The 24,580-nt window shown below is 42.9% G+C and overlaps 2 protein-coding genes and 1 long non-coding RNA gene across 6 annotated transcripts; all 3 read right to left on the minus strand.

The window, feature by feature from the left end:
* Nucleotides 1-1,900: 1,900 nt before the first annotated feature.
* On the minus strand, nucleotides 1,901-7,564 carry LOC115177089 (myelin-associated glycoprotein). Of its 4 annotated transcripts, none has more exons than XM_029737584.1 (11): nucleotides 7,308-7,564; nucleotides 6,931-6,987; nucleotides 6,405-6,566; nucleotides 5,673-5,966; nucleotides 5,083-5,352; nucleotides 4,547-4,819; nucleotides 4,045-4,308; nucleotides 3,659-3,925; nucleotides 3,214-3,325; nucleotides 2,475-2,557; nucleotides 1,901-2,207 (listed from the first exon to the last, which is right to left on the minus strand). In XM_029737584.1, the coding sequence occupies exons 2-11, from the start codon at nucleotides 6,974-6,976 to the stop codon at nucleotides 2,176-2,178; spliced, it is 1,803 nt and encodes a 600-aa protein (XP_029593444.1). In that variant the 5' UTR covers nucleotides 6,977-6,987; nucleotides 7,308-7,564; the 3' UTR covers nucleotides 1,901-2,175. The 4 variants fall into 4 exon arrangements, with proteins under 4 accessions (XP_029593444.1, XP_029593443.1, XP_029593441.1 ...); XM_029737583.1 differs by having other exon boundaries at nucleotides 2,506-2,557; nucleotides 6,183-6,566; nucleotides 7,308-7,563; XM_029737581.1 differs by having other exon boundaries at nucleotides 6,183-6,566; nucleotides 7,308-7,563.
* Nucleotides 7,565-10,457: 2,893 nt separating this feature from the next.
* Nucleotides 10,458-11,249, minus strand: LOC115177067 (uncharacterized). Its single transcript, XR_003872327.1, has 2 exons — nucleotides 11,110-11,249; nucleotides 10,458-10,827 (listed from the first exon to the last, which is right to left on the minus strand). It is a non-coding gene; the product is annotated as an uncharacterized LOC115177067 (long non-coding RNA).
* Nucleotides 11,250-18,317: 7,068 nt separating this feature from the next.
* On the minus strand, nucleotides 18,318-22,484 carry LOC115177092 (electron transfer flavoprotein subunit beta-like). The gene is made up of 7 exons (XM_029737590.1): nucleotides 22,329-22,484; nucleotides 20,971-21,129; nucleotides 20,434-20,592; nucleotides 20,261-20,323; nucleotides 19,643-19,801; nucleotides 19,331-19,548; nucleotides 18,318-19,066 (listed from the first exon to the last, which is right to left on the minus strand). The coding sequence occupies exons 1-6, from the start codon at nucleotides 22,377-22,379 to the stop codon at nucleotides 19,378-19,380; spliced, it is 762 nt and encodes a 253-aa protein (XP_029593450.1). The 5' UTR covers nucleotides 22,380-22,484; the 3' UTR covers nucleotides 18,318-19,066; nucleotides 19,331-19,377.
* Between the last annotated feature and the right edge of the window lie 2,096 nt (nucleotides 22,485-24,580).

The raw sequence follows: 24,580 nt of genomic DNA on the forward strand, positions 1-24,580 counted from the left end.
AGAAAAAACACTGGAATGGTAGATTTGTAGTTTGAAGAAAGTTAAAAGTTAAAATATAAATAATGTGGTGCAAAGGAGCAAAATAAATAAAATAAATAAATACAGTAGGGGAAAAGGTAGTAGTTTGGGCTCAATTAAAGATGGGCTATGTACAGGTGCAGAGATCTGTGAGCTGCTCTGACAGCTGGTGCTTAAAGCTAGTGAGGGAGATAAGTGTTTCCAGTTTTAGAGATTTTTGTAGTTCGTTCCAATCATTGGCAGCTGAGAACTGGAAGGAGAGACGACCAAAGGAGGAGTTGGCTTTAGGGGTGACCAGAGAGATATACCTGCTGGAGCGCGTGCTACATGTGGGTGCTGCTATGGTGACCAGTGAGCGGAGATAAGGGGGGACTTTACCTAGCAGGGTCTTGTAGATGACCTGGAGCCAATGTGTTTGGCGACGATGATGAAGTGAAGGCCAGCCAACGAGAGCATACAGGTCGCAGTGGTGGGTTGTATATGGGGCTTTGGTGACAAAACGGATGGCACTGTGATAGACTGCATCCAGCTTGTTGAGTAGGGTATTGGAGGCTATTTTGTAAATGACATCGCCGAAGTCGAGGATTGGTAGGATGGTCAGTTTTACGAGGGTATGTTTGGCAGCATGAGTGAAGGATGCTTTGTTGCGAAATAGGAAGCCAATTCTAGATTTCACTTTGGATTGGAGATGATTGATGTGAGTCTGGAAGGAGAGTTTACAGTCTAACCAGACACCTAGGTATTTGTAGTTGTCCACAAATTCTAAGTTAGAACCGTCCAGAGAAGTTATGCTGGATGGGCGGGCAGGTGCAGGCAGCGATCGGTTGAAGAGCATGCATTTAGTTTTACTTGTGTTTAGGAGCAGTTGGAGACCACGGAAGGAGAGTTGAATGGCATTGAAGCTCGTCTGGAGGGTTGTTAACACGGTGTCCAAAGAAGGGCCAGAAGTATACAGAATGGTGTCGTCTGCGTAGAGGTGGATCAGAGATTCACCAGCAGCAAGAGCGACATCATTTATGTATACAGAGAAAAGAGTTGGCCCAAGAATTGAACCCTGTGGTACCCCCATAGAGACTGCCAGAGGTCCAGACAGTAGGCCCTCCGATTTGACACACTGAACTCTGTCAGAGAAGTAGTTGGTGAACCAGGCGACACAATCGTTTGAGAAACCAAGGCTACTAAGTCTGCCGATGAGGATGTGGTGATTAACAGAGTCAAAAGCTTTGGCCAGGTCAATGAATACGGCAGCACAGTAATGTTTCTTATCGATGGCGGTTACGATGTCGTTTAGGACCTTGAGCGTGGCTGAGGTGCACCCATGACCAGCTCTGAAACCAGATTGCATAGCGGAGAGGGTGCGGTGGGATTCAAAATAGTCGGTAATCTGTTTGTTGACTTGGCTTTCGAAGACCTTAGAAAGGCAGGGTAGGATGGATATAGGTCTGTAGCAACTTGGGTCAAGAGTGTCACCTCCTTTGAAGAGGGGGATGACAGCAGCTGCTTTCCAATCTATGGGAATCTCAGACGACACGAAAGAGACGTTGAACAGGCTAGTAATAGGGGTTGCAATAATTTCGGCAGATAATTTTAGAAAGAAAGGGTCCAGATTGTCAAGCCCAGCTGATTTGTAGGGGTCCAGATTTTGCAGCTCTTTCAGAACATCAGCTGAATGGATTTGGGAGAAGGAGAAATGGGGGAGGCTTGGGCGAGTAGCTGTGGGGGGTGCAGTGCTGTTGAATGCAGTAGGGGTAGTTAGGTGGAAAGCATGGCCAGCCGTAGAAAAATGCTTATTGAAATTCTCAATTATAGTGGGCTTATCGGTGGTGCACCTGCTCACACACACACAATGTTAACATACATACGCAGTATCATCACGACGCACTGATGGGCACTTTTCATTTATTCAAAATGATCTGTTGCCAAGTAATTACAATATTATTATTTACACAGAATTTCAATGCATGTATATTGCAGTCAGACAAAATGGTTTGATCAGTCATTAAGGAGCTTAATTCAATATTAGCATTCATGCCCAGAATTCAAGGAGAAAAAATGGTATGGTAAGTAAATACACCAGTGATCTGAACCAACACAGAACTGAAACAGAACTGACTGTGTGTCTGTCTCCCAGTTATTTAGCTCCAGGCCTCATGGACCTCAAATCCAGTGAACACGGGCCTCTGGGCTGCCTAAAGAAACACAGGAAAGGATTCTACGATGAGCATTCAAAGATGTTCCCGAGTCCAGTTCTCACTGACCTCTTGTTCTAATAAACATCTATCCATGTCTATTGATCTGTGCGCTAGTGCGTTTTTTAATATCTCCCATCTCCAAATATTATCCTCCCAGCATTATACAAAGGAGGAGACGGCCATTTTAAACTTGGACACTGTACCCGGTGTCATACACATTATAGTGGAAGTCCTCTTCTGACACCGTCAGAGTGAGTGTATTACCTGGGCAGTCAGTAGGATCATGGTGTATCACCTGCAGTGCCCCCTTCAGCTCAACCTCCTCCAGTGTAACGCGGCAATCTCTTCTATGAAGGTAAGACCACAGTCATTAGATGACATCGCTGACATTACTGTTTAATGGGTAGTGCAGTCCAAACCCTGATTTTCCTATGTTTAATATATATTTTTCCACACGATCCGATTGGAATAATAGTGTGAAATTGTGAAAATTATGATACGGTCTGTTTAGTGTGGTGGGTGGCTCAGTTGGTAGAGCATGGTGCTTTCAACGCCAGGGTTGTGGGTTCAATTCCCACGGGGGACCAGTATGAACATGTATGCACTCACTACTGTAAATCGCTCTAGATAAGTGCATCTGAGAAATGACATCAATGTAGTGTATAAGACCGGTAGTGCAGCTGTCCTTGGCCCACATATCCCCTGGAGGCAACGGTTTGATCCCTGTTCTGCCCATCACTATCTTGCCTGCATCCCTAATAAACCCTACCATCTCATATTCTGACACAACTGTGGGAAGCATTGGAGTCAACATGCGCCAGCATCCCTGTGGAATGGTTTTGACAACTTGTAGACTCCATTCCCTGATGAATTGAGGCTGCTCTGAGGGCAAAAGGGGATATTACGAAGGTGTTCCTGATGTTTGGTATACTCCGTGTGGTGTGCAATATTGGTTATGAAGCCGGATGTGTTTATAAGATCAGTGTTTTATGGTCGCGCTCACCTCTTGGTGGAGTAGAATCTCCAAAATAAAAAGGAGGCGAAGGAGAGCACCAGCAACAGGGCGCCCCCAACTCCTCCGTAGAACAGGGACCGCTGGGCGGACGTTTCACCTGCTGTTGAAAAATCCACAAAGGGATCATCAGTCTTACTACTTGGAGCTTTCCAATGTTCTACATTCACATGAAATATCGTCTGGATTTATTCAAGCTCCGAAGGTACATTAGGCCAAGCCAGACGCTACAGTAGCGATACGACACGATAACACTCCAGCTTCATTTCACTCTGTCAATTTAGCCGACTCTCTTCACTACATTGTGGTGAATATGGTATAAATTCTGCTGGATAAAGATGACACATTTCACTACAAATACTGTCCTTTAGATATTGGTTTGTTTAGCATTTTGCCAATTACCCTATGTCCTTCACTCAGATAAGGCCAAACTTACCAATGAATGGGAGTTTGAGGAAGGCACTCCCATGCTCATTGGTTGAATTGCAGAGGACGTCACCCATGTCATCAACCTTGGGCCCAATGAGAATGGACCTCAGGATCCTCCAGTTGAGCAGGTCAGTGATGTTGTGAGTCTGATTGTCCTGGATGCTCCACGGTGTCCAAATGATCTTCGCCACAGGGTGAGAGTCCACCACGCACTCACACCTCACCTGCCCATCATTCCCAGAACAGAAGGAGAGGGGAAGTATAGCTGGTGCGTCTAAAAGAGAGGAAGATAAATGGAAAGAGAGAAAATGACAAAACAACTATGGCAAACGTCCATATATAACATGGTTTATAAAATGGTTACAAAAACGTTTATGGCGTAATGATACATACACTCAACGTTCACAGCCATGGTGTCTGAACTGCACTCTCCCATCTCGTTCAGAGCAGAACAGCGGAACTGCCCCACGTCTCTGGTCACAGAGAGACTCAAACTCCCAGAATCCTCTCTAAGCAGGACTGACTGCTCCTCGAACACACGGTACCACCTGTAAGAACTGATTGGGAGGTGACCGTGACCCAGACAGGACAGAGTGACCTTTTCTCCCTCCAGAGGCCGGGCTGGGAGCTGGCTGATGGACACATTGGTGGGTGGTGCTGGTGAAGACAAAAAATGTTGGAAAATACAGGTATGTTAAAATGGTATCCAATAGCTCTCACAGTGACATAATCTTCAAGTACATTTATGTTGAATAGAAAAAGCGTTGTGGAAAGCATAAATGTCACAACTGAGTGTACAATCTCTAATTGAACATAATTCATACTACATATTCAATTAATAATGACCATTACAAAAGGAGACCCTCATATACCACTGAGGACATTTTCATAATACCTTTCACAAATACACTCAGGAGAAGCTTATCATAACCATGTGTGTTGTTGACCAGACAGGTGACAGACACATTTTCGTAGGTGCCCTCTGCAGCCCAGATATCCATCACCGTGTGGTTCTGGGGGAAGGTGGTTGGGTCAGAGCTAGGGAACAGGGGTCCTCCATCCACCATCCACAGCACTTTGGCCCTTGGTCGAGCCCGGGCCTGACACCTGCAGATGACTTGGCCAGCGTGGTAGAAGCAGCTGGAGTTTGCTAATATAGATGGCTTGTCTGGAGAATTAAAATATGTTTACTGTTAGTTCCATTAGCTATCAATAAAAGTTCACATTTAGGCCTAATTCACATTAAACAAAATCTCACAGTCCATATTTTGGAGGTAGTAATCCTCCATGGTCAGAAAGTTGTAGTGGTGGAATAATTCTGGACAAATACATTTTTTCTTTTTAATACATTTTTCCATTGGAATAGATTTGATTACAAGACACTAAATCCACGTTTCCATTCAATAAACCTCAGATCAACCTAAAACTCACATTCTGCAGTGACCACAAAACTAGAGGAGGAATTGGACCTCCCCAGAGGGTTGATAGCTGTGCAGTGGAACACATTCTCGTCTGGGTGCAAGTCTGTAACCGCAGCGGTCTCTGTGCTGTGGTTCAGTGGCATGACCAGGCCATCTCTCCGCAAGTACCACAGGTAGGAGCTGGCAGGGGGGTTGGCATCGCTGACGCAGGACAGGGACAGGTTAGTGCCAACCTGGACCACAGTGCTTCCCCCTGAGACACTCACAGACCTGGGGGCATCTGAGAGAGAAGAGGGGCAAAGGAGAGATGCTGGAAATATCACAGTGAGCCTTAAAATTGAGTTCATCTTTCGTTATTGTTGAGGGAATTGCTCCTAATTTTCTAATCTGATGTTCCTATGTCCCAAGTTGTATCACAGAATGTTCCCAGCCTATAAAGCAAAGCTCCTACTGCGATACCACAACATCTGCTGTGCAGATCTAGAACCTCACTCAAAGACCTCTGTTAGTTCATGTAATGCTACAATTTGAATGATAAGATACACAGTGAATAGAAACAAAGAGTAAGAGGAGTGTAGAGCGACTCTAGCTGAGACTCACAGCTCACGTCGAGCACCACCTCCCCTGCAGCTGTCTGGCCTCCTGGATGTGTCACGTTACACGCCACCACTTTCTCATGATCCTCTGCTCGGGCCACAAACGAGATGGTGGAGAGGACGCGCCATCGACCCTGTATCTCCTCGGTGTGGTACCCCTGGACCACCCCCCTCTGGTCCCCGAAAGAGAGGGAGGGAGGGGAGGAGGGGCAGGTGTGGAGGACAGCACAGGAAACAGTGATGTTTCCCCCTTCCCTCTGCACTTCACTGACCGACAGCTGTGGCCTTGGTGCTGTATCTGGGAGTTACAAGAGACACTAAGTCTAAGACACTGACAATGGGTCCACTCATTGTGTTATCGGTCATTCCTCGCAGTAGTCCGCTAACACGTAACCAAAAAAACTCCATTTAGACACATTTTCTTTTGGATTCTTGTTTTTATAATGTTTGGTTAATAAAGAAAATCTCAATCCATTTTCAAGAGCCCTTGGTCAGGTTTTGCATAATTCATTACCTGTAACCTCCAGTGTCACCCTCCACTGAAAGAAGGCAAAGACAGACTTGCTGACCTCATCAACCCAGGGGTAAATGTCCTCTCCGTTATGTTCTAATATCATTCCATTGATCATCAGGCTGCAGTCTCCATCAGAGGCCCTTCCCACCAGCTCAGTTCTACCACTGTAGTGCTCTACGATATCCCCTGGTTTGGTGCGGCTAAAGACGACTGGGTATTTACCAGGCAGCTTGGAGTACTGGTACCAGGCGACATTAGTGGGGATGTAAGCGCTGGGGTGTGTGAAGGAACAAGGGATGAGGACACAAGACCCCATCAGGCCAGATATCTGATTAGGAATGGTCACGGTCCACTCCTCGGCCACTACCAACACACACCACACCACTGGACAGAAAGAGAGAGGGTGAAAAGAAATGAGAGAGTGACAGACATTTAATGAGTATTGTTTGATAGCTGAATGCTGTCGAATATGCTGGAATAATTAAACAACGTCCAGAAAACATTTAATTTGTGGGCTCAAATGTATCAGCAATTGCGTGATGATATTGAGAATATAAAGATCCAATGTACATTTATCGTAGAAACACAAGACAATACAATGTCTTATCTACCAGATTCTACACCCATTCAAGGCTAAGGACATCATGATCATTTTTGTAAGCATTTACCTCTCAACTTGAGGCATGATAAATGCCCATTATGAGCAGGCACAAACAGTCATCATCAATGAGGTATAAAGTAGACCTACCTTGTAGTGTATAGCAGAGGAACACATGTTTTCTGAGCGTTATCATGACTGATGCACCTGCATAAATGGATGACATCATTAGAATTAGACTCTGGAAATCCTATTGAATCTGGAGGACAAAAATGTCACTCAAGTGCAGATAAACTGTGATCAAAATGGAACTGGTAAGACTACTCATTCAGTTACTGCCGATTTCTCCAATACGAAAAATCTGAGGCAGAAAGAGAGAACAAAATACAGCATGCCTTTGTCTAGATGCAATCATTCATTAGGAACAGTCCAATACAGTCACTGACATTTCTGAGAAATGTAAATACAGTGCAACTGCTCACAAAATGTTTCTAACGAAATATATTAGGCTGCATTTGGTAACATACCTCAGTAGTCCTGTCCGTGTCTCCCACTGATGACCGATGCTCTTGGAAATGACACTAAAGTGACCTTGATGCCTAACCTTCTTCTGCTTCTCATGCCCAAGTGTGGTCACAATGTTGCTACCTTCCACACCTCAACCATCTCAAACCACATAGACATACAACACTTCTATAACAGCAGTACTACCTGAAGTACTATGCTCGCAAGCTTACAAAGTATTTAGAAATACCTTCTAGGAGAAATCAGTGGAGAAAAAACAATCCAAGAGCATCATGGCTAGCTTTAAGAGCAGCGCAGGAGGACATGTAGCAATGTCCCTCAAGGTCATAACTCTATTACAAAGTATAATTTGACTTTTTACTAAGTTACAACAGCTTGACGGGCGTCCAGACATTTCACCGTGTTCATTGTTGAACTTAGGAAGCTCTTTTGAAAGAGCGGAGGATAGAAATGGATTTGAAAGTGGTTGTCAGAGATGGCCATGTTTATGTTTACCAGGGGCACAACCATAAGTAACCCTTAAAGACACTAAAATAGGCGCATCTTTCAAACCAGAACAGAGTGGTTATATGAACTGTAATAATCCCCAAGTTATGAAACTTGTAAGTTGGTGGAAAAAGGAATTTCTTAAAATATCAATTGTCATTGGTTGCTTAAAAAGTGTTAAAAAAACGGGATATTGTGTAACTAACTGAACGGCATTGCAATTACATCAGACTGAATGTACAAAACAGTAATAACACCTTCCCAATGTTGAGTTGCACCCCTTTTGCCCTCAGAACAGCCTCAATTCATCGGGGCATGGACTCTACAAGGTGTCGAATGCGTTCCACAGAGATGAAACTGGAAAAATGATGAGTTGAAAGTAGTACAGAAGGAAATTAAAGGTCTAATCGGGAAAGGCAAAGATGAATACAAACTGAAGCTAGAACGCAAGCTGCAAGCGAATAACATGAAGGATGTCTGGGATGGTATGATGAAGACAACAGGCTGCAGCACCAGGAGACAACTACAGAGTGATGAGGAAAGGGACAGAGCCACAGAGTTTAACCACTTTTTTCTTTTTACCAGATTTGATAAGTATGATTTTTCAGCAGAGCAACAGCAGATAGGGGAGGTGCTGGACTCTGATCTGGGAAGCACTGAGCCCATGAGCATCTCGGAGGAACAAGTGGTGAAGCAGTTGAAGAGGATCAATCCCAGTAAGTCAGCAGGGCCTGATAGGGTTAAAGCCAGAGTACTCAAGATATGTGCTAATCAACCCGCTTTCATACCGCAGTATATTTTCAACCTGTCCCTAATACTATCAGATATTCATACCAAATGGAAAACATCCTGCATAGTGCCCATCTCAAAGAAAGCAGAAGAGACTGCACTGAAATACTTTAGACCAGTGGCTTTGACATCACAAGTCAAAGGACAGGACATCACAACCTCTGAGTGGTTTTTAATACCCTTATTAAGAGTTGAGGCGGCAGCCTATCTGGATCCTTTGTGATTTGCCCACCAGCCAAAAACTGGTGCTGAAGATACTCGTCTTGGTCTCCTCCACAGAGCATATGAGCACCTGGAGAAGCCCGGCTGTGTGGTGAGAACAATGTTCTTCCACTTCTCCAGTGCTTTCAATACCGTACAACCCCACCTACTGGCCCAAAAGCTAAAGGACATTCATATAAATCCACATACAATCAAATGGATTGTGAAATTCCTGACCAATTGACCACAGTTTGTAAGACTAATCCAGACAGTATTAGATTGGATATGTACAAACACGGAAGCAGTCACCTTTTCTGTTTACCCTTTACACAAATGACTTCACACGCAACAACGAACTGAGCCACTTACAGAAATTCTCTGATGTCTCTGCTATAGTAAACTGTGTCATGTGGTGGAGACAATGCTCATTATAGGGATATAACTCAGTCCTTTGTGAAATGGTGTGAGGCCAATTACTTGGACGTGAATGTACTGAAGGCCAAGGAGCTAGTGGTAGATTTTAGGAGAAATATGTTTTTAATCCCATTTCTATTAATTGTGAAGAGATTGGCCCTGTTGACTCTTATAAGTACTTGGGTGTAATAGTGGACAACAAACTGAACTGGAAGGAGAATCCTCACAGCGTCTACTAAAAAGCCCTAAGGAAGCTTAGATATACTTAATCTATGTGACAAAATGCTTCATATGTTCTATAGCAGTGTCGTGACGAGTGTAGTGACCTATCCCATTGTTTGCTGAAAAGGGAATTAAGCTAAGGAAGACAAACAAGCTGGACCAAATCATTAATAAAGCCAGTCCTACAATTGGTTGCAGCCCAGAAGCAATGCAGGACATGTAAAAACACACATGATCATGGACAATGACACACACCCGCTCCACAACACTCTAATGCAGCACAGGAGCAGCTTCAGTAGCAGGTTCATCCTGCCCAGATGTTCCAGAGGTTTAGACGGTCATTTTTACCCACAACCATGAGGCTTTTTAATGAGGGTAATGGAATAACTGTTTTATGAGGTCTTTCCATTGGAAAATGTTACCTTTTTTCCCAGACTGGGACAGAAAGCAGAATTAGAATCAGCCTTTTAGGGATATTATGGTTGGGGCATGTGCCTTTGTCTTAATGGGTTTTATTTTTGATCATGTGTCGGTCATTGTTGCAGGTTCTGTCGTTGATGATGCATGCTGTGATAACAATTTCCCAAGTTGGGATTAATAAAGTAACTCTACTCAACTCATGCTGGCCCATGTTGACTCCAATGCTTCCCACAGTTGTGTCAAGTTGTCTGGATGTCCTTTCGGTGGTGGACCATTCTTGATACACATAGGAAACTGTTGAGTGTGAAAAACACTAGCAGCGGTGCAGTTCTTGATACAAACCAGTGTGCCTGTCTCCTACTACCATACCTCGTTCAAAGGCACTTAAATCTTTAGTTTTGCCATTCACCATTTGAATGGCACACATACACAATCCATGTCTCAATTGTCCCAAGGCTTAAAAGTCTCCTCTCCTTAATCTACACTGATTGAAGTGGATTATACAAGTGACATCAATAAGGGATCATAGCTTTCACCTGGATTTACCTGGTCAGTCTAGGTCATGGAAAGAGTAGGTGTTCTTAATGTTTTATACACTCAGTGTATCTATACAATAGACAGTCATTTTTATAAGATTTATTTAAAATAAATAGCAGTACAAAGTTTGCTGATCAAAGAGATTGGTGTTCAGATATACACATACGTATTTTCAACTTGGTTGAAGCAGAAACACAATTTTGATTAAGAAACACCATAGTCATTTCTGCAGTTACAGAGAGCATCATATCCCCATATTGATCAACCTCACATAAGCTTTTCACATTAGTGATAAAATAATATGAAGAATATAAAATATAAAAACCTTTAGGACATATAATATTGCACATCACAGTGAAAATAACGGTTTTATTCCATTTACACAATTGTGGCAGTTCTCACAGGGGGAGGAGCGACAAACGTGGGGAGAGGGATTGACCGCTCAGACGGAGCCTGGAAAAGAGATCAGATACAAAGCATGGCTGGTAAATCATTTCTGAATAGACATCTTGTATGTCACTCTTCTAGATTTCTATATAACAGTTCTAACCCAATAGCAATTCCACAGGGCTCATATTCACAAAGCATTTCAGAGTAGGAGTCTTATTCTTTATGGTTTAAAAGACAAAACTAATCCTAGATCAGCACTCCTACTCTGAGATGCTTTGTGAATACGGGCCCTGTGTACTTCAGGTATTTTGTAAGTGTATGTCATGACAATGCGGGGTGAATTACCGCTTGTAATGCTATTCTGCTGTAATCAGGCAGTGATTTGAGTCCTCCAGTCAGCAGGTGGTTGGGAGTGTTTAAATCTGCGTATTCCTCCAAAGCTCCGTTGTCCTGAGTCTGCACAACTCTGCCAGGACCTAGGATCAAGGGAGACACTCAAGTGTTTTAGTACTATATCTCTTGACACAATGATGAAAATAATCATGGCCTCTAAACCTTCAAGCTGCATACTGGACCCTATTCCAAGTAAACTACTGAAAGAGCTGCTTCCTGTGCTTGGCCCTCCTATGTTGAACATAATAAACGGTTCTCTATCCACCGGATGTGTACCAAACTCACTAAAAGTGGCAGTAATAAAGCCTCTCCTGAAAAAGCCAAACCTTGACCCAGAAAATATAAAAAACTATCGGCCTATATCGAATCTTCCATTCCTCTCAAAAAAAATTGAAAAAGCTGTTGCGCAGCAACTCACTGCCTTCCTGAAGACAAACAATATATACGAAACGCTTCAGTCTGGTTTTAGACCCCATCATAGCACTGAGACTGCACTTGTGAAGGTGGTAAATGACCTTTTAATGATGTCAGACCGAGGCTCTGCATCTGTCCTCGTGCTCCTAGATCTTAGTGCTGCTTTTGATACCATCGAGCACCACATTCTTTTGGAGGGATTGGAAACACAAATTGGTCTACACGGACAAGTTCTGGCCTGGTTTAGATCTTATCTGTCGGAAAGATATCAGTTTGTCTCTGTGAATGGTTTGTCCTCTGACAAATCAACTGTAAATTTCGGTGTTCCTCAGACTAGAACCAAAAAATGTGATCATATTACTCCAGTGTTAGCCTCCCTACACTGGCTTCCTGTTAAGGCAAGGGCTGATTTCAAGGTTTTACTGATAACCTACAAAGCATTACATGGGCTTGTTCCTACCTATCTTTCCGATTTGGTCCTGCCGTACATACCTACACGTACGCTACGGTCACAAGACGCAGGCCTCCTAATTGTCCCTAGAATTTCTAAGCAAACAGCTGGAGGCAGGGCTTTCTCCTATAGAGCTCCATTTTTATGGAATAGTCTGCCTACCCATGTGAGAGATGCAGACTCGGTCTCAACCTTTAAGTCTTTACTGAAGACTCATCTCTTCAGTGGGTCCTATGATTGAGTGTAGTCTGGCCCAGGAGTGTGAAGGTGAACGGAAAGGCTCTGGAGCAACGAACCGCCCTTGCTGTCTCTGCCTGGCCAGGTCCCCTCTCTCCACTGGGATTCTCTGCCTCTAACCCTATTACAGGGGCTGAGTCACTGGCTTATTGGTGTTCTTCCATGCCGTCCCTAGGAGGGGTGCGTCACTTGAGTGGGTTGAGTCACTGTTGTGGTCTTCCTGTCTGGGTTGGCGCCCCCCTTTGGGTTGTGCCGTGGCGGAGATCTTTGTGGGCTATACTCGGCCTTTTACATTTACATTTACATTTACATTTTAGTCATTTAGCAGACGCTCTTATCCAGAGCGACTTACATTTCATACATTTTTTTCTGGGCTTTTCTCAGGATGGTAAGTTGGTGGTTGAAGATATCCCTTTAGTGGTGTGGGGGCTGTGCTCTGGCAAAGTGGGTGGGGTTATATCCTTCCTGATTGGCCCTGTCCGGGGGTATCGTCGGATGGGGCCACAGTGTCTCCTGACCCCTCCTGTCTCAGCCTCCAGTATTTATGCTGCAGTAGTTTATGTTTCGGGGGGCTAGGGTCAGTCTGTTATATCTGGAGTATTTCACCTGTCTTATCCGGTGTACTGTGTGAATTTAAGTATGCTCTCTCTAATTCTCTCTTTCTCTCTCTCGGAGGACCTGAGCCCTAGGACCATGCCTCAGGACTACCTGACATGATGACTCCTTGCTGTCCCCAGTCCACCTGGCCGTGCTGCTGCTCCAGTTTCAACTGTTCTGCCTGCGGCTATGGAACCCTGACCTGTTCACCGGACGTGCTACCTGTCCTAGACCTGCTGTTTTCAACTCTCTAGAGAAAGCAGGAGCGGTAGAGATACTCTCAATGATCGGCTATGAAAAGCCAACTGACATTTACTCTTGAGGTGCTGACTTGTTACACCCTCGACAACTGTGAATATTATTATTTGACCATGCTGGTCATTTATGAACATTTGAACATCTTGGCCATGTGCTGTTATAATCTCCACCCGGCACAGCCAGAAGAGGACTGGCCACCCCTCAGAGCCTGGTTCCTCTCTAGGTTTCTTCCTAGGTTTTGGCCTTTCTAGGGAGTTTTTCCTAGCCACCGTGCTTCTACACCTGCATTGCTTGCTGTTTGGGGTTTTAGGCTGGGTTTCTGTACAGCACTTTGAGATATCAGCTGATGTAAGAAGGGCTATATAAATACATTTGATTTGATTTGATGTCTGGTTGGGTTGACATCACCTGCATGGGGTGGGGGGGGGGTCTAAAGTATTGGCAATAACACATTTCCCCAGTTACTGACATTATCTTCTCTACTGCTCTGGGCACGGGATATCTGTTCTGTTGACCTATGAAACAGAAACACCATTTTATAGTGAAAACCACCTGATTCCGGCAGCAGAAGACACAGAGGTATATGAGGCCGATGAGGAGGAGGAGGAAGAGGAGGCTACAGGGGATCCCGACAGCGATCAGTTCAAATACCGGGTCCAATTCTCTGCACTGCTGATGGTTCCCCCTGAGTTCTTCCAGCAATGGGGTTGACCCGGAAGTAGTATGTGGATTTTGGATCCACAACAGAGATATCAGTGCTCCGGGAGGAACTGGGCCTCTTCTGAATGCTCCAGAATCCCTCTGTGGCTCTTTTCCTTCGGCTGCCATTTTTAGTGGCAGTGAGGAGGTCTGGTCCACTCATCTGGATGACAAAGCCTTCAAAGCAACGGAGGGAGAAAAATCAGCGTTGAGCAGTACTTACAGGGATGTTCCATATCATTTGACATTAACTACAGCCAAGATACATGTAAAACCAGGTAAAATGTCAAATTGTTTCCCAAAGCTGTCACTACTGAGTAATATTATACAGAGTTCTCAGCCAACTATTTGAGGACAGCTTTACAGACCCAAGGAAAATAGCAACAAAAAAGCAGGCTCATTTATAAAAATTGGCTACAATATCAGTTTCTCACACCAAAGCATTGTACACTCTAGAACAAAGCCCGATAGTCCAGATGGTCTCAGACATTAAGCAATATTTACAGTACACCCACATCTCCTGTGTTTGGATTTGCATCTTTTCCCAGCAGCAGTACTGGTGAGGTCTAGTTGTTCAGCAGTGAGATCAAAATTATTTTAACAAAAAGGTTGAACATTTGGAGGTTCCCATGTCGTCAAATTACAATGCCTAAATTGTGGAAAATACTATTCTTATATTCTGTCAATATTTTTACAGGAACATTTGTGAGCATAGGTACGTCGGCAGCTTTACCTGTAATCACAGAGGTGGGAGGGACCTCCCAGGTCATTGTGACGATGGTTCCATCTTGATTAGGGAAAAGACGGGAATCTGAGATGGTGGGGCCTGGAGAGAGGGGTGGAGAGGAAGACTATTGAGCTTTGTGTAAAAAGAAAAAACAACATGTTTTTCTATACACAGTCTAAGACTCCATTGTGCTGCTTTAGCCTAGTAACTCTAGTGCTCTAGAACTTTCAGGTAACATCTGATTCTCCAGCTAACTTGTAAATGCAGAGGGTTTTTTACTTAGTTATAAGGAATTCTTATCACTTTACAAGGTCCCTGTAACACCTAGATTTTGCAATTGTATTAGATGCCACTCCTTCAGGTGTTGCTTTATTATTCAGGAACGTGTCAAGACCTGACCCTCAGAACCTACCTTCCATTAACCCTGTTGACTCATCAATAGGAAAGATTTGTTTCTCTTTTGGTCCATTCAACAACAGAGCAATACGAACCTTGTTTCAGCAGGATGTTGTACCTTATGTCATGCCTTATTGGAATGATTTGATTAAGATCTGTTGGAAAAAAGTTTGGATGTTGCCACACACATACCTACTTATTAACAAAATTAAGTAAGTTTCCTTTAAAATTGTTCATAAATATTATCCTGCCAACCACTATATGAAGAAGTTCAAGGAAAACATAAACGGAAATTGTACCTTGTAATGACCACCCAGAAACAGTGTTGCATCTTTTTTTTTGGCATTGTATTGATTTAACCTGTTGGGGCTACGGGGTAGCAATGAACCCCGAGACGGGATTGCTAGCAAGGCTGGAAATTCAAAACATCAAAAATCTAATAATTTCAATTTCTCAATCAACTATTTTACACCATTTAAAAGATAAACATCTCCTTAATCTAACCACATTGTTCGATTTTCAAAGAGGCTTTACGGCAAAAGCATAAAGTTAGATTATGTTAGGACAGTACATAGCCACAAAAGTGCAAACAACCATTTTCAATTCAAGGTCAGGCGTCACCAAAAGCAGAAACCAGCTAAAATTATGCACCAACCTTTAACAATCTCCATTAGATGACACTCCTAGGACATTATGTTATACAATACATGCATGTTTTGTTCCATCAAGTTCATATTTATATCCAAAAACAGCATTTTACAGTAGCGGTGAAATTCAGATTTTTTTCTTCTCTGAAATGCTTCCGGTGAACAACGTTACAATTTACAAAATTACTATTCGAAAACATTAGTAAATTATAATATTGTCATTCAAATAATTATAGTTTAACATTTCGTAAATGCTACTGTATTGCCAGATTTCAAAATAACTTTACTGGGAAATCACAAGTTGCAATAAACCAGGTGCTGTGCTAAGAACAATAGGCTAGGCTATATAGGTTAGCATCATCTTGTAACCATGTAATATCAATAATACTATTGTCAATAATCCCTTACCTTTGATTATCTTCATCCATTGGCACTTCCAGGAATCCCAGGTCCACAACAAATGTGGTTTCTTTTGACAAAGTTCATAATTGATGTCCAAATAACTCCAAGTTGTTCCATGTTGTTAGCGCTTCGGTGGCTACTAAAAAGTAGCGCGGGGGGGTGTGAAGTCACGGCGAAAAGTTAAAAAATATTATCTATTTACGTTCGTTCAAACATGTCAAACGTTGTTTAGCATCAATCTTTAGAGCCATTTTTAACGTGAAACATCAGTAATGTTTCAACCCGACCTCTCCTGTGTCTAGAAAAACGTTTTTGAAAAATGTCTCGCGTCACATGATTGCGCAGGTGCAGGCAATAATGGAAGTGACGACATCTCAGGGACGTCAACTTCCCTGCATTCTAATTCGATCTCTGTTCATCATAGACGCTTCAAACAACTTTATAAAGATCGCTGACATCTAGTGGAAGCCGTAGGAGTTGCGAAATGAATCCTTTCTCACTGTGGTATCTATTAAACAATGACTCAAAAAAATAGTACAGCCACAAAAAAAAAAAATTCTCTCAGGTTTTCGCCTGCCATATGAGTTTTGTTATACTTACAGACACCATTCAAACAGTTTTAGAAAATCCAGTGTTTTCTATCCAAATCTGGTAATAATATGCATATCCTAGCTTCTGAGTTGGTGTAGGTGGCAGTTAAAAATGGGCACATATTTTTTTCAAATTTCTCAATACTGCCCCCTAGTCTTAAGGAAACTGTGGCAAGACATCAGTAGATTTATAATTTAACACATTTATGAAGATTTTACACTATTGTGGAGAGATGCACTGTTTGGATTCTTTACCTACGATAGAAATAAGCTGAAACCATTTTGTCATTCATTTCATTATTCTTTTGGCCAAATTTCATATTCACAAATGTAAATTTACAAACAAAACAACACATTTTCTTACCTTACAAAAATAAATGTAACTATATTTTAAGACAAATAACAAAAAAGCCGTTAGAATTATAAGTGTATGTATGTCCCTTAAGGTCCTTGTGTAATGTGATATTGTACCCCCTAGCCCAATTGTCCTTTGTATATTATTTATATATACTTGTGTTCCCACATGTACTTCCTGTATTGATTTGTTGTTAATAAAAATAAAATAAAAGCTACGCTACTAGCCTCATGTCATGAATAGCCAGCCATTGAGACAACTCTGATATAAAGTGTTTTTCTCAAAGTTGCCGGGATGTCATGTGCCCTACTTTTCGGTACACTCGTAATAATTTAAGATTTTGTAACTTCTATTTGATCAAATAAACCTCACGTAGCAAATCATTCATTTTTGTTGACCAAATTCGACACTCATTAACCTCAGTACAAAAACGCTTTGCATGGTGGGCGAAAAAACGCTCCCGGCTGGAGGGAGAAAGATTTCCCGTCGAGCTGGGCCTCTCTTCCTCTCTGGAGACAAGCTTGGTGTCTGGTCCCAAGGAGTGAGCCAATCACACACACAGCTACCCCAGTTATTGGTTACCACTGAAATAGTATAGTTTCATTGAAGGAGTTCTATTAACCCGAGCTGCAGTGCACCGGTCAATGGCCCGTGACGTGAACGGGCAAAAGCAGTGAGGGAGGAGCGCTCTTCTCAAATCGAACAGTGATCTTTGCGGCTTGGTCAGGTTGTCAGCATCATCTAGAAACTTGCGTCTCATAAAATATATGTTATGTTGGAATTTTCAAACGAGTTGTTCTCATTGGGAAGGCAGATAAAGCATTTGTAAAAAAGCAATCACTTTTGCATGTAAAAACAGAATCCTACTCGTTACTCCCATGTGCCACTAGTCTAGGCTACACAACTTTTGTTTTGAGCAGACTTCGTCGTGGCTTTGAACGGCCACCTGGCTCACGCCCGGGAGGTAGCACGGTTCCAAAACTTTTCACCTGGTGCAAACTCCTCTCACTGGCTAACCTGGGCCAGATAAAATCTCCTCATTATAAAATGACTTTTGCTACACAGTTAGGAAAACATCTAAGATGGAGTACCATCTTCCCCAGGGATTTTGGGGGTTCGGAACATTCACTCTAATTTTTTATCGTACCTTTATTTAACCAGGTAGGCCAGTTGAGAACAAGTTCTCATTTACAACTGCAACCTGGCCAAGATAAAGCAAAGCAGTGCGACACAAACAACACAGAGTTACACATGGAATAAACAAACATAGTCAGTGACTGGATGGTTGTTGCCAAGTAATAGCTACTCAAGAGACTATCTTAAAACCAAAACACTGATGTGGAAAGACAGAACACAGCAACATAGAATGACACTGGAAAACAGCAGATCTAGATATGAAAAAGATATCTTTATTGTTATGGTAGGATCCTGTACAATCTAAACAGAAGAGGCGCTTATGGTAAAAAGTCAACTTTGTGTGTGTTTTTGATCATTTTCCCACATCTACTGAGAGACACTGTTCAACCGGAGCTGCCACCCAACCCAGAAATAATTATATTTATATCAACTTTATACAAACCAAGTCAGTAGACATATCACACACCCTGAATGCACATTCAGCTCTGCAACTTTGGGTTCTTATTTACACATAGCATCCAACTCAAACTGCATAGCCCAGATGTGTCAATGTAGGGTTTCATGATAGAATTTACAAAGGTCAATGTTACAGATTAAAATGTAATTGTGACACTCGCTTGAATGTACAGTGCAACACATACAGAAACATGGGTGAATGAAAGTTACTGACTTACATTACTGGCTTGGAAGTTGTGCATTTTTTGAGTCTAGGTCCTCCTTAACTAGTTAGCTACACTCACAGAGAAGATACATTAATTACAATACAGATGTACCATGTGAATTCAATTGCATAATAACAACAGGCCCTCTTCTTCACCCTCTGGGCTATGTGGGTTCCTATAGGACAGTGTTTCTCAGTATCCCTTCATTCCAGGTCAGTAGGCGACTATCATGGAAGTCGGAGTTAAACACATAGGGCCGGGTGGCGATGGGTTCTGCCTTATGCAACCAGTCCTCCACGTCTGCTAAATTACTTTGTTCCATCTCTCAAACAGAGACCTGCAAAAGAAAGGTGGAAATTACATATTACAGCCAAATAGAGACAGAAACACTGAGCTTGGCCAAGTACAGCGCACTATGGCAAAGGTCTGTGTTATAGTTGTGGCAATTTGGTGGAAGAAGCATATGATTCACAAGGGTAAGTTGTTACATGAACATGAAATTCATCAGTGCTCTGTCATGCTGAGAATCCATCAGACATTTTCTAATGGGTTACCGATATTATCTCAAACAGTCATACTGTTTTTAGGTTTTGAGACTCACCCCCTCTGTGTGTCCCCTGCACTCCCCCTTTGGCTCCCACAGAGCCTCTAGATTGTTCCGTTTGCCTTGAGTTTGGCGACCAGGTCATCCACCGTCTCCACCTTCACTCCGGCCAGTCTCGTTGGGGGCTCATCCACCCTCAACACCTCCACCCGCGACACCATGTCCACCCCCAGGTCCGCTGGCTTCATGTTGGCTATCTTCTTCTTCTTGGCTTTCTGGGAGGTGGAGGGAGAATGAGATGAGAAATTAAAGTGCTGTGTGTGTGTGTGTGTATACACTTTGTGAGGAAATGTACATTGTGTGTATTACCATGATGTTGGGCAGGGTGGCGTATCTGGGCGTGTTGAGTCGAAGGTCTGCTGTGAGGACGGCTGGCATGCTGATTTTGATGGTCTCTAGACCACCATCGATTTCCCTCACCACCTTCACCTTTTCCCCATCGATGGTCACCTCAGAGGCAAATGTGCCCTGCAAGAATGGGAGGTCCTACATTTAGAAGATGTCATAATCCACTTTGAGATGAAATATTATCTGAAATTATCAAGTTAACTTAAACGGAAAGAAGGCTTTGTTTTTGTTACCTTACAATTGTAAAACCGTTGTCGGCCACGAGGCAATCCAAGTGTGACATCTGGTGGTTTAACCATGTAAATACACCCTAATTTTGCCCTTTATTTGGCCTTCGGTCTATTTTTCAGTGCAGACTGTGTTGACTGTAGTGACAATCTAAGGCCTGCTAGTTCAGCTGTTCCCTTCACCTGACATTAAGTCGATATGCTAATGCTTATAAAGACCATGAGAAAAGGTCCTGGTCCGCAATGGTATCCAAGTCAGCAGTTAACAGTAAACAAGGCCTCTATGCTCTGAGATCAGTTTAGTGATTCCTACTGAGAAAAAGGATTACAACAAGAAGAAACCACTACTGACCTGTGGCCAGTCTAACAAGGCTGCTGTCATCTGACCCGTCTGGTTACAGTCATCGTCAATGGCCTGTCAAAAAATACCAACACAATCTGTGAGCATTACATGAGATGATGAGGTTCGATTTCAAAGTCAACTGGCATTGGTGTGGCAGTGGCACAATCTATGCATCGGATGACCTGTTTGCCCAGGATGACGAGTGAGGCCTCCTCCTTCTTGGCCAGGGCAGCAAAGATTTTGGAGATCTGCAGGGGTCCCATGGCCTCGTAGTCTTTTCCTGAGACCTCCACGTGGATGCCGCGGTCACACCCCATGGCCAGTGCAGTACGGATGGTCTCCTACACACACACACACACACACACACACACACACACACACACACACACACACACACACACACACACACACACACAATAGCACAGTCAAATTGGAGGTGACCAACTGCAGAATCCTTCTTACAATAGAATGAAAATATACTCATGACAGCTATCCTAATAAAGAAACATGATCCAAAGCTTCCCTCCAAATGTCAGCTATTGAAGGCCTGTTAAGGATGTAGCCTAATGCTACAGAACGTTCGGATAGAAACGTAAAGATAGAAATTAATTGAGTAGAACTGATATGTATAATGTCATGTAGAATAAAATGTTTTGCATTGTTGAATCCGCCCGTCTTCAAAATGACATCGCCAGGCCAGAGCACCACGTCACTCTTACCGTTACTTGCGTGGGCCCACAGCTGACGGCCACCACCTCTTTGATGAACTTCTTCTCCTTGAGTTTGACGGCCTCCTCCACGGCAATTTCACAGAAGGGGTTCATTGAGTGCTTGACGCCATCTGTCACCACCCCGCTGTGATCGGGCTTCACGCGGATCTAAGGGAGAAGGCAGGGAAGTCTTCATTAGGCACCAAACAGGAAAAAACAGACTGAAAAACGGTGGGACTACCTGAACTCCAATAAGAAATGCTAATTCAGTTTCAAAGAGCTTTGCCCTACTGAACATAAGTGACTTCTGGATAGTCACTCAGAAGGGTCAGAGAGAGACAGACAAAGACAGAGGCTGGAGACATGAAGTCAATGTGCCAGAGTTGTGTGTGGGGACACTGTGCAGTCTGGGCACTTGGAAATAGTTGCTGTGGGCCCAATGTAGGTGTGCTCTGATCTTTCCAATTGAATTTGTGAGGCAGTCAAACCAATTCTGGAACACTTTTGAAAGCCTGCCACTAACCCAATAGTATGGAACAGGCCATTGTAAATAAACCTTTTAAAACGCCAAAATTCTGTCAATAAGTCCATCCCATATACATTAGTCACCTCATAATACATGACTGGCAAAGACTGTGTGTGTGTGTGTCTCTCTCACACACACACACCTCCCTCCCTGCCTCTGTCTGATGAGTTGGGGCAGCATATGGGACGGGGAAGGGTACAAACATAGCTTAACTGAGTGCATCGAGAGACGGCCACACAGATCTAGTTGGGTGCAGCTGAAGCAAGAGTGCTCAGACTGTAGTATGAAATAACTGGTAATAGATATGGTTCTAGGGTTCCTTTACAAAAAATATATATATATTACCTTGGAACTATCTGATAGGGGTGGCTTGGATAGTGATAGCCTATTATCTAACTGTTTTGATGCTGTGACACCTAGTTGATTATACGTTTTTAAATCATTGTGATGAAGCCTGAATGAGGATTATACATGTAGCTTAACATGTGCAATAAAATCAGCAGCAATACATTGTCACAACACAGTGACAATGTATTGTTAGCTTTCTTTTTGACAGTCATTTATCGTTTTACCAATTCTAGAAGTAGCACGCTAGACAAATTAACCTTAACTGTTACCTAGATAACCCTGTAATGACCTTGGTATTTTCCTTGCAGTTATGGTTGTTAGTTGAAGACTTGACATTCAAACAATGAACGCTAGCTTGCTAAACTAACCCTTCATCCACCTAACGTTAGCTTGTAGTTAGCTAGCTACCATAGCCATAGGAAGTCTCGAATGGAAATTCTGCAGGTGAAATGTTGAATTGCTTTTAAATACAAGACAGTGGGGAAGTAGCTACCTTGACAGCATAGTCAATTACACGTTTAACTCCAACAAGAACCCGCGACATTGTTAGCGATTCTTCGGTTCAGCAATGTACAGTAGCTAGCTACCCAGTCACCCCAAAGAGCTTTCACCCAAGAGGCAGGAGACAAGTATTCTGCTAGCAGCACAAATGATAACGTCACTTCGGTATGGTATTTATAAAACCTTTAAAATAAAAGCACGTATTCAAAACAGATTGAATTGTAATCAATAGCCACTTCTATTGTGACAACAAGAAAATGCAATGAGTAATTTATGAAAACACATCCCAAATATGTTTCAAAATTATTTCTATTTAGACCAATAATGAACAAAAGGCAACATTGACACTGGTATGTGTCCCCCCCAATAGCCCCCAATGCAAGACACTGTAATAGACTGTACATGGGTTACATATTGGCTCATAGAGATACATTTTCTACCTGTTTCAGGTAAAGTGGGGTGGGAAATACTCAGTAGGGTCTCTACTAAGCAAATATTATGGTTTGTTTTGGAGTTGGACTGTGTTGAACATACCCAGCAGGACTTCATTCTCAGCCAGCAGCAGTCCCCCTGAAAAACCACACATATTTGGTTAGTAGAGACCCTACTGAGTATTTCCCACCCCACTTTAGTTGAGACAGGCAGACAAGTTTTCTCTCTACAAGCCAATAAGTATCCCATATACCGTGTATTGCTTTGCAGTGAAATGAGTGGGTGGAGTAAGGAGTCACCAGTACTCTGTATTAAACCAGTTGCCCGGCACAAGACCCATTAAAGTTTTGCGGACTCTATTGAGGATTTCCAATAAGATATGTTTGTATTTTATTAAAAGTGTATTTCTTTAAATATATATATAGCCTACACAATAGCTTTCAACATACTGGTATAAATAATCCAATATTACAAATAAAATACGTCAAATTATCAATAATTATTTTCAGAGTGGGTTGCAATGCTGTGAAAAACAGTTGTACTGCACTAGTGCTAAAGAAAAATCGAAGTTTAGTATGTCTTTGCAGGGGGACTGTTACTTTGAAAAAGAAAACCCGCGATCGTACTGCCAGCATAATATCCTGCTGCTAGGAGAACGGTAACGCACGAAAGGTCGGGAAGATTTTGGAGCGATTCCATTGAAAGAAAGAAGGCGGGTCTAAAACGAGACCGCCCGTTGTTGGAACCAATTAAATTATGTGAACATGAAGACTGTCAGCAAAAGTGACCTGTAACCAATCACAGAGAACAAGCTGGTGCTCCTGCTATTTCAGTTGGACACAAAGCCCAGGAAATGTGTTCCGATCTTGGGTCAACTAGGGTAAAGTTCATTGTGTAATTAAAGGAGTAGCTAATCTTTATAAACTGCTTATGTGAAGTGAAAACAAATCTTTATGTAAAAAAATTATATGTATTTGCGCCTAATACAACCTTACCGTGAAATGCTTACAAGCCCCTTAACCAACAATGCAGATTTTTTTAATTAAAGTAAGTAAGAATATATTTGCACTTTAAAAAATAAAAAAGTTAGAAAAAAAGCGAACACAATAAAATAACAATACGAGGCTATATACAGGGGGTACCGGTACCGTGTCAATGTGCAGGGGTAATTAGTCGAGGTAATTGAGGTAATATGCTACGCTACAGGACTGTTTTGCTAGCACAGACTGGCATATGTTCAGGGATTCATCCAATGGCATTGAGGAGTATACCACCTCAGTCACCGGCTTCATCAATAAGTGCATTGACGACATCATCCCCACAGTGACCTTAAGTACATATCCCAACCAGAAGCCATGGATTACAGGCAACATCTGCACTGAGCTAAAGGCTAAAGCTGCCGCTTTCAAGGAGCGGGACACTAATCCAGATGCATATAAGAAATCCCGCTATGCCCTCAGACGAACCATCAAACAGGCAAAGCATCAATACAGGACTAAGATTGAATCCTACTACACCGGCTCTGACGCTCGTCTGATGTGGCACGGCTTGCAAACTATTACGGCCTACAAAGGGAAACCCAGCCGCGAGCTGCCCAGTGACGCAAGCATACCGGATGAGCTAAATGCGAGGCAAGCAACACTGAAGCATGCTGTACCGGACGACTGGGTGATCATGCTCTCTATAACCAATGTGAGCAAGACCTTTAAATAAGTCAACATACACAAGGCCGTGGGGCCAGACGGATTACCAGGACGTGTACTCAGAGTGTGCGCGGAATCACTGGCAAGTGTCTTCACTGACATTTTAACC

The sequence above is a fragment of the Salmo trutta genome, chromosome 37 (genome assembly GCF_901001165.1).
Source record: "Salmo trutta chromosome 37, fSalTru1.1, whole genome shotgun sequence".
NCBI lineage: Eukaryota > Metazoa > Chordata > Actinopteri > Salmoniformes > Salmonidae > Salmo > Salmo trutta.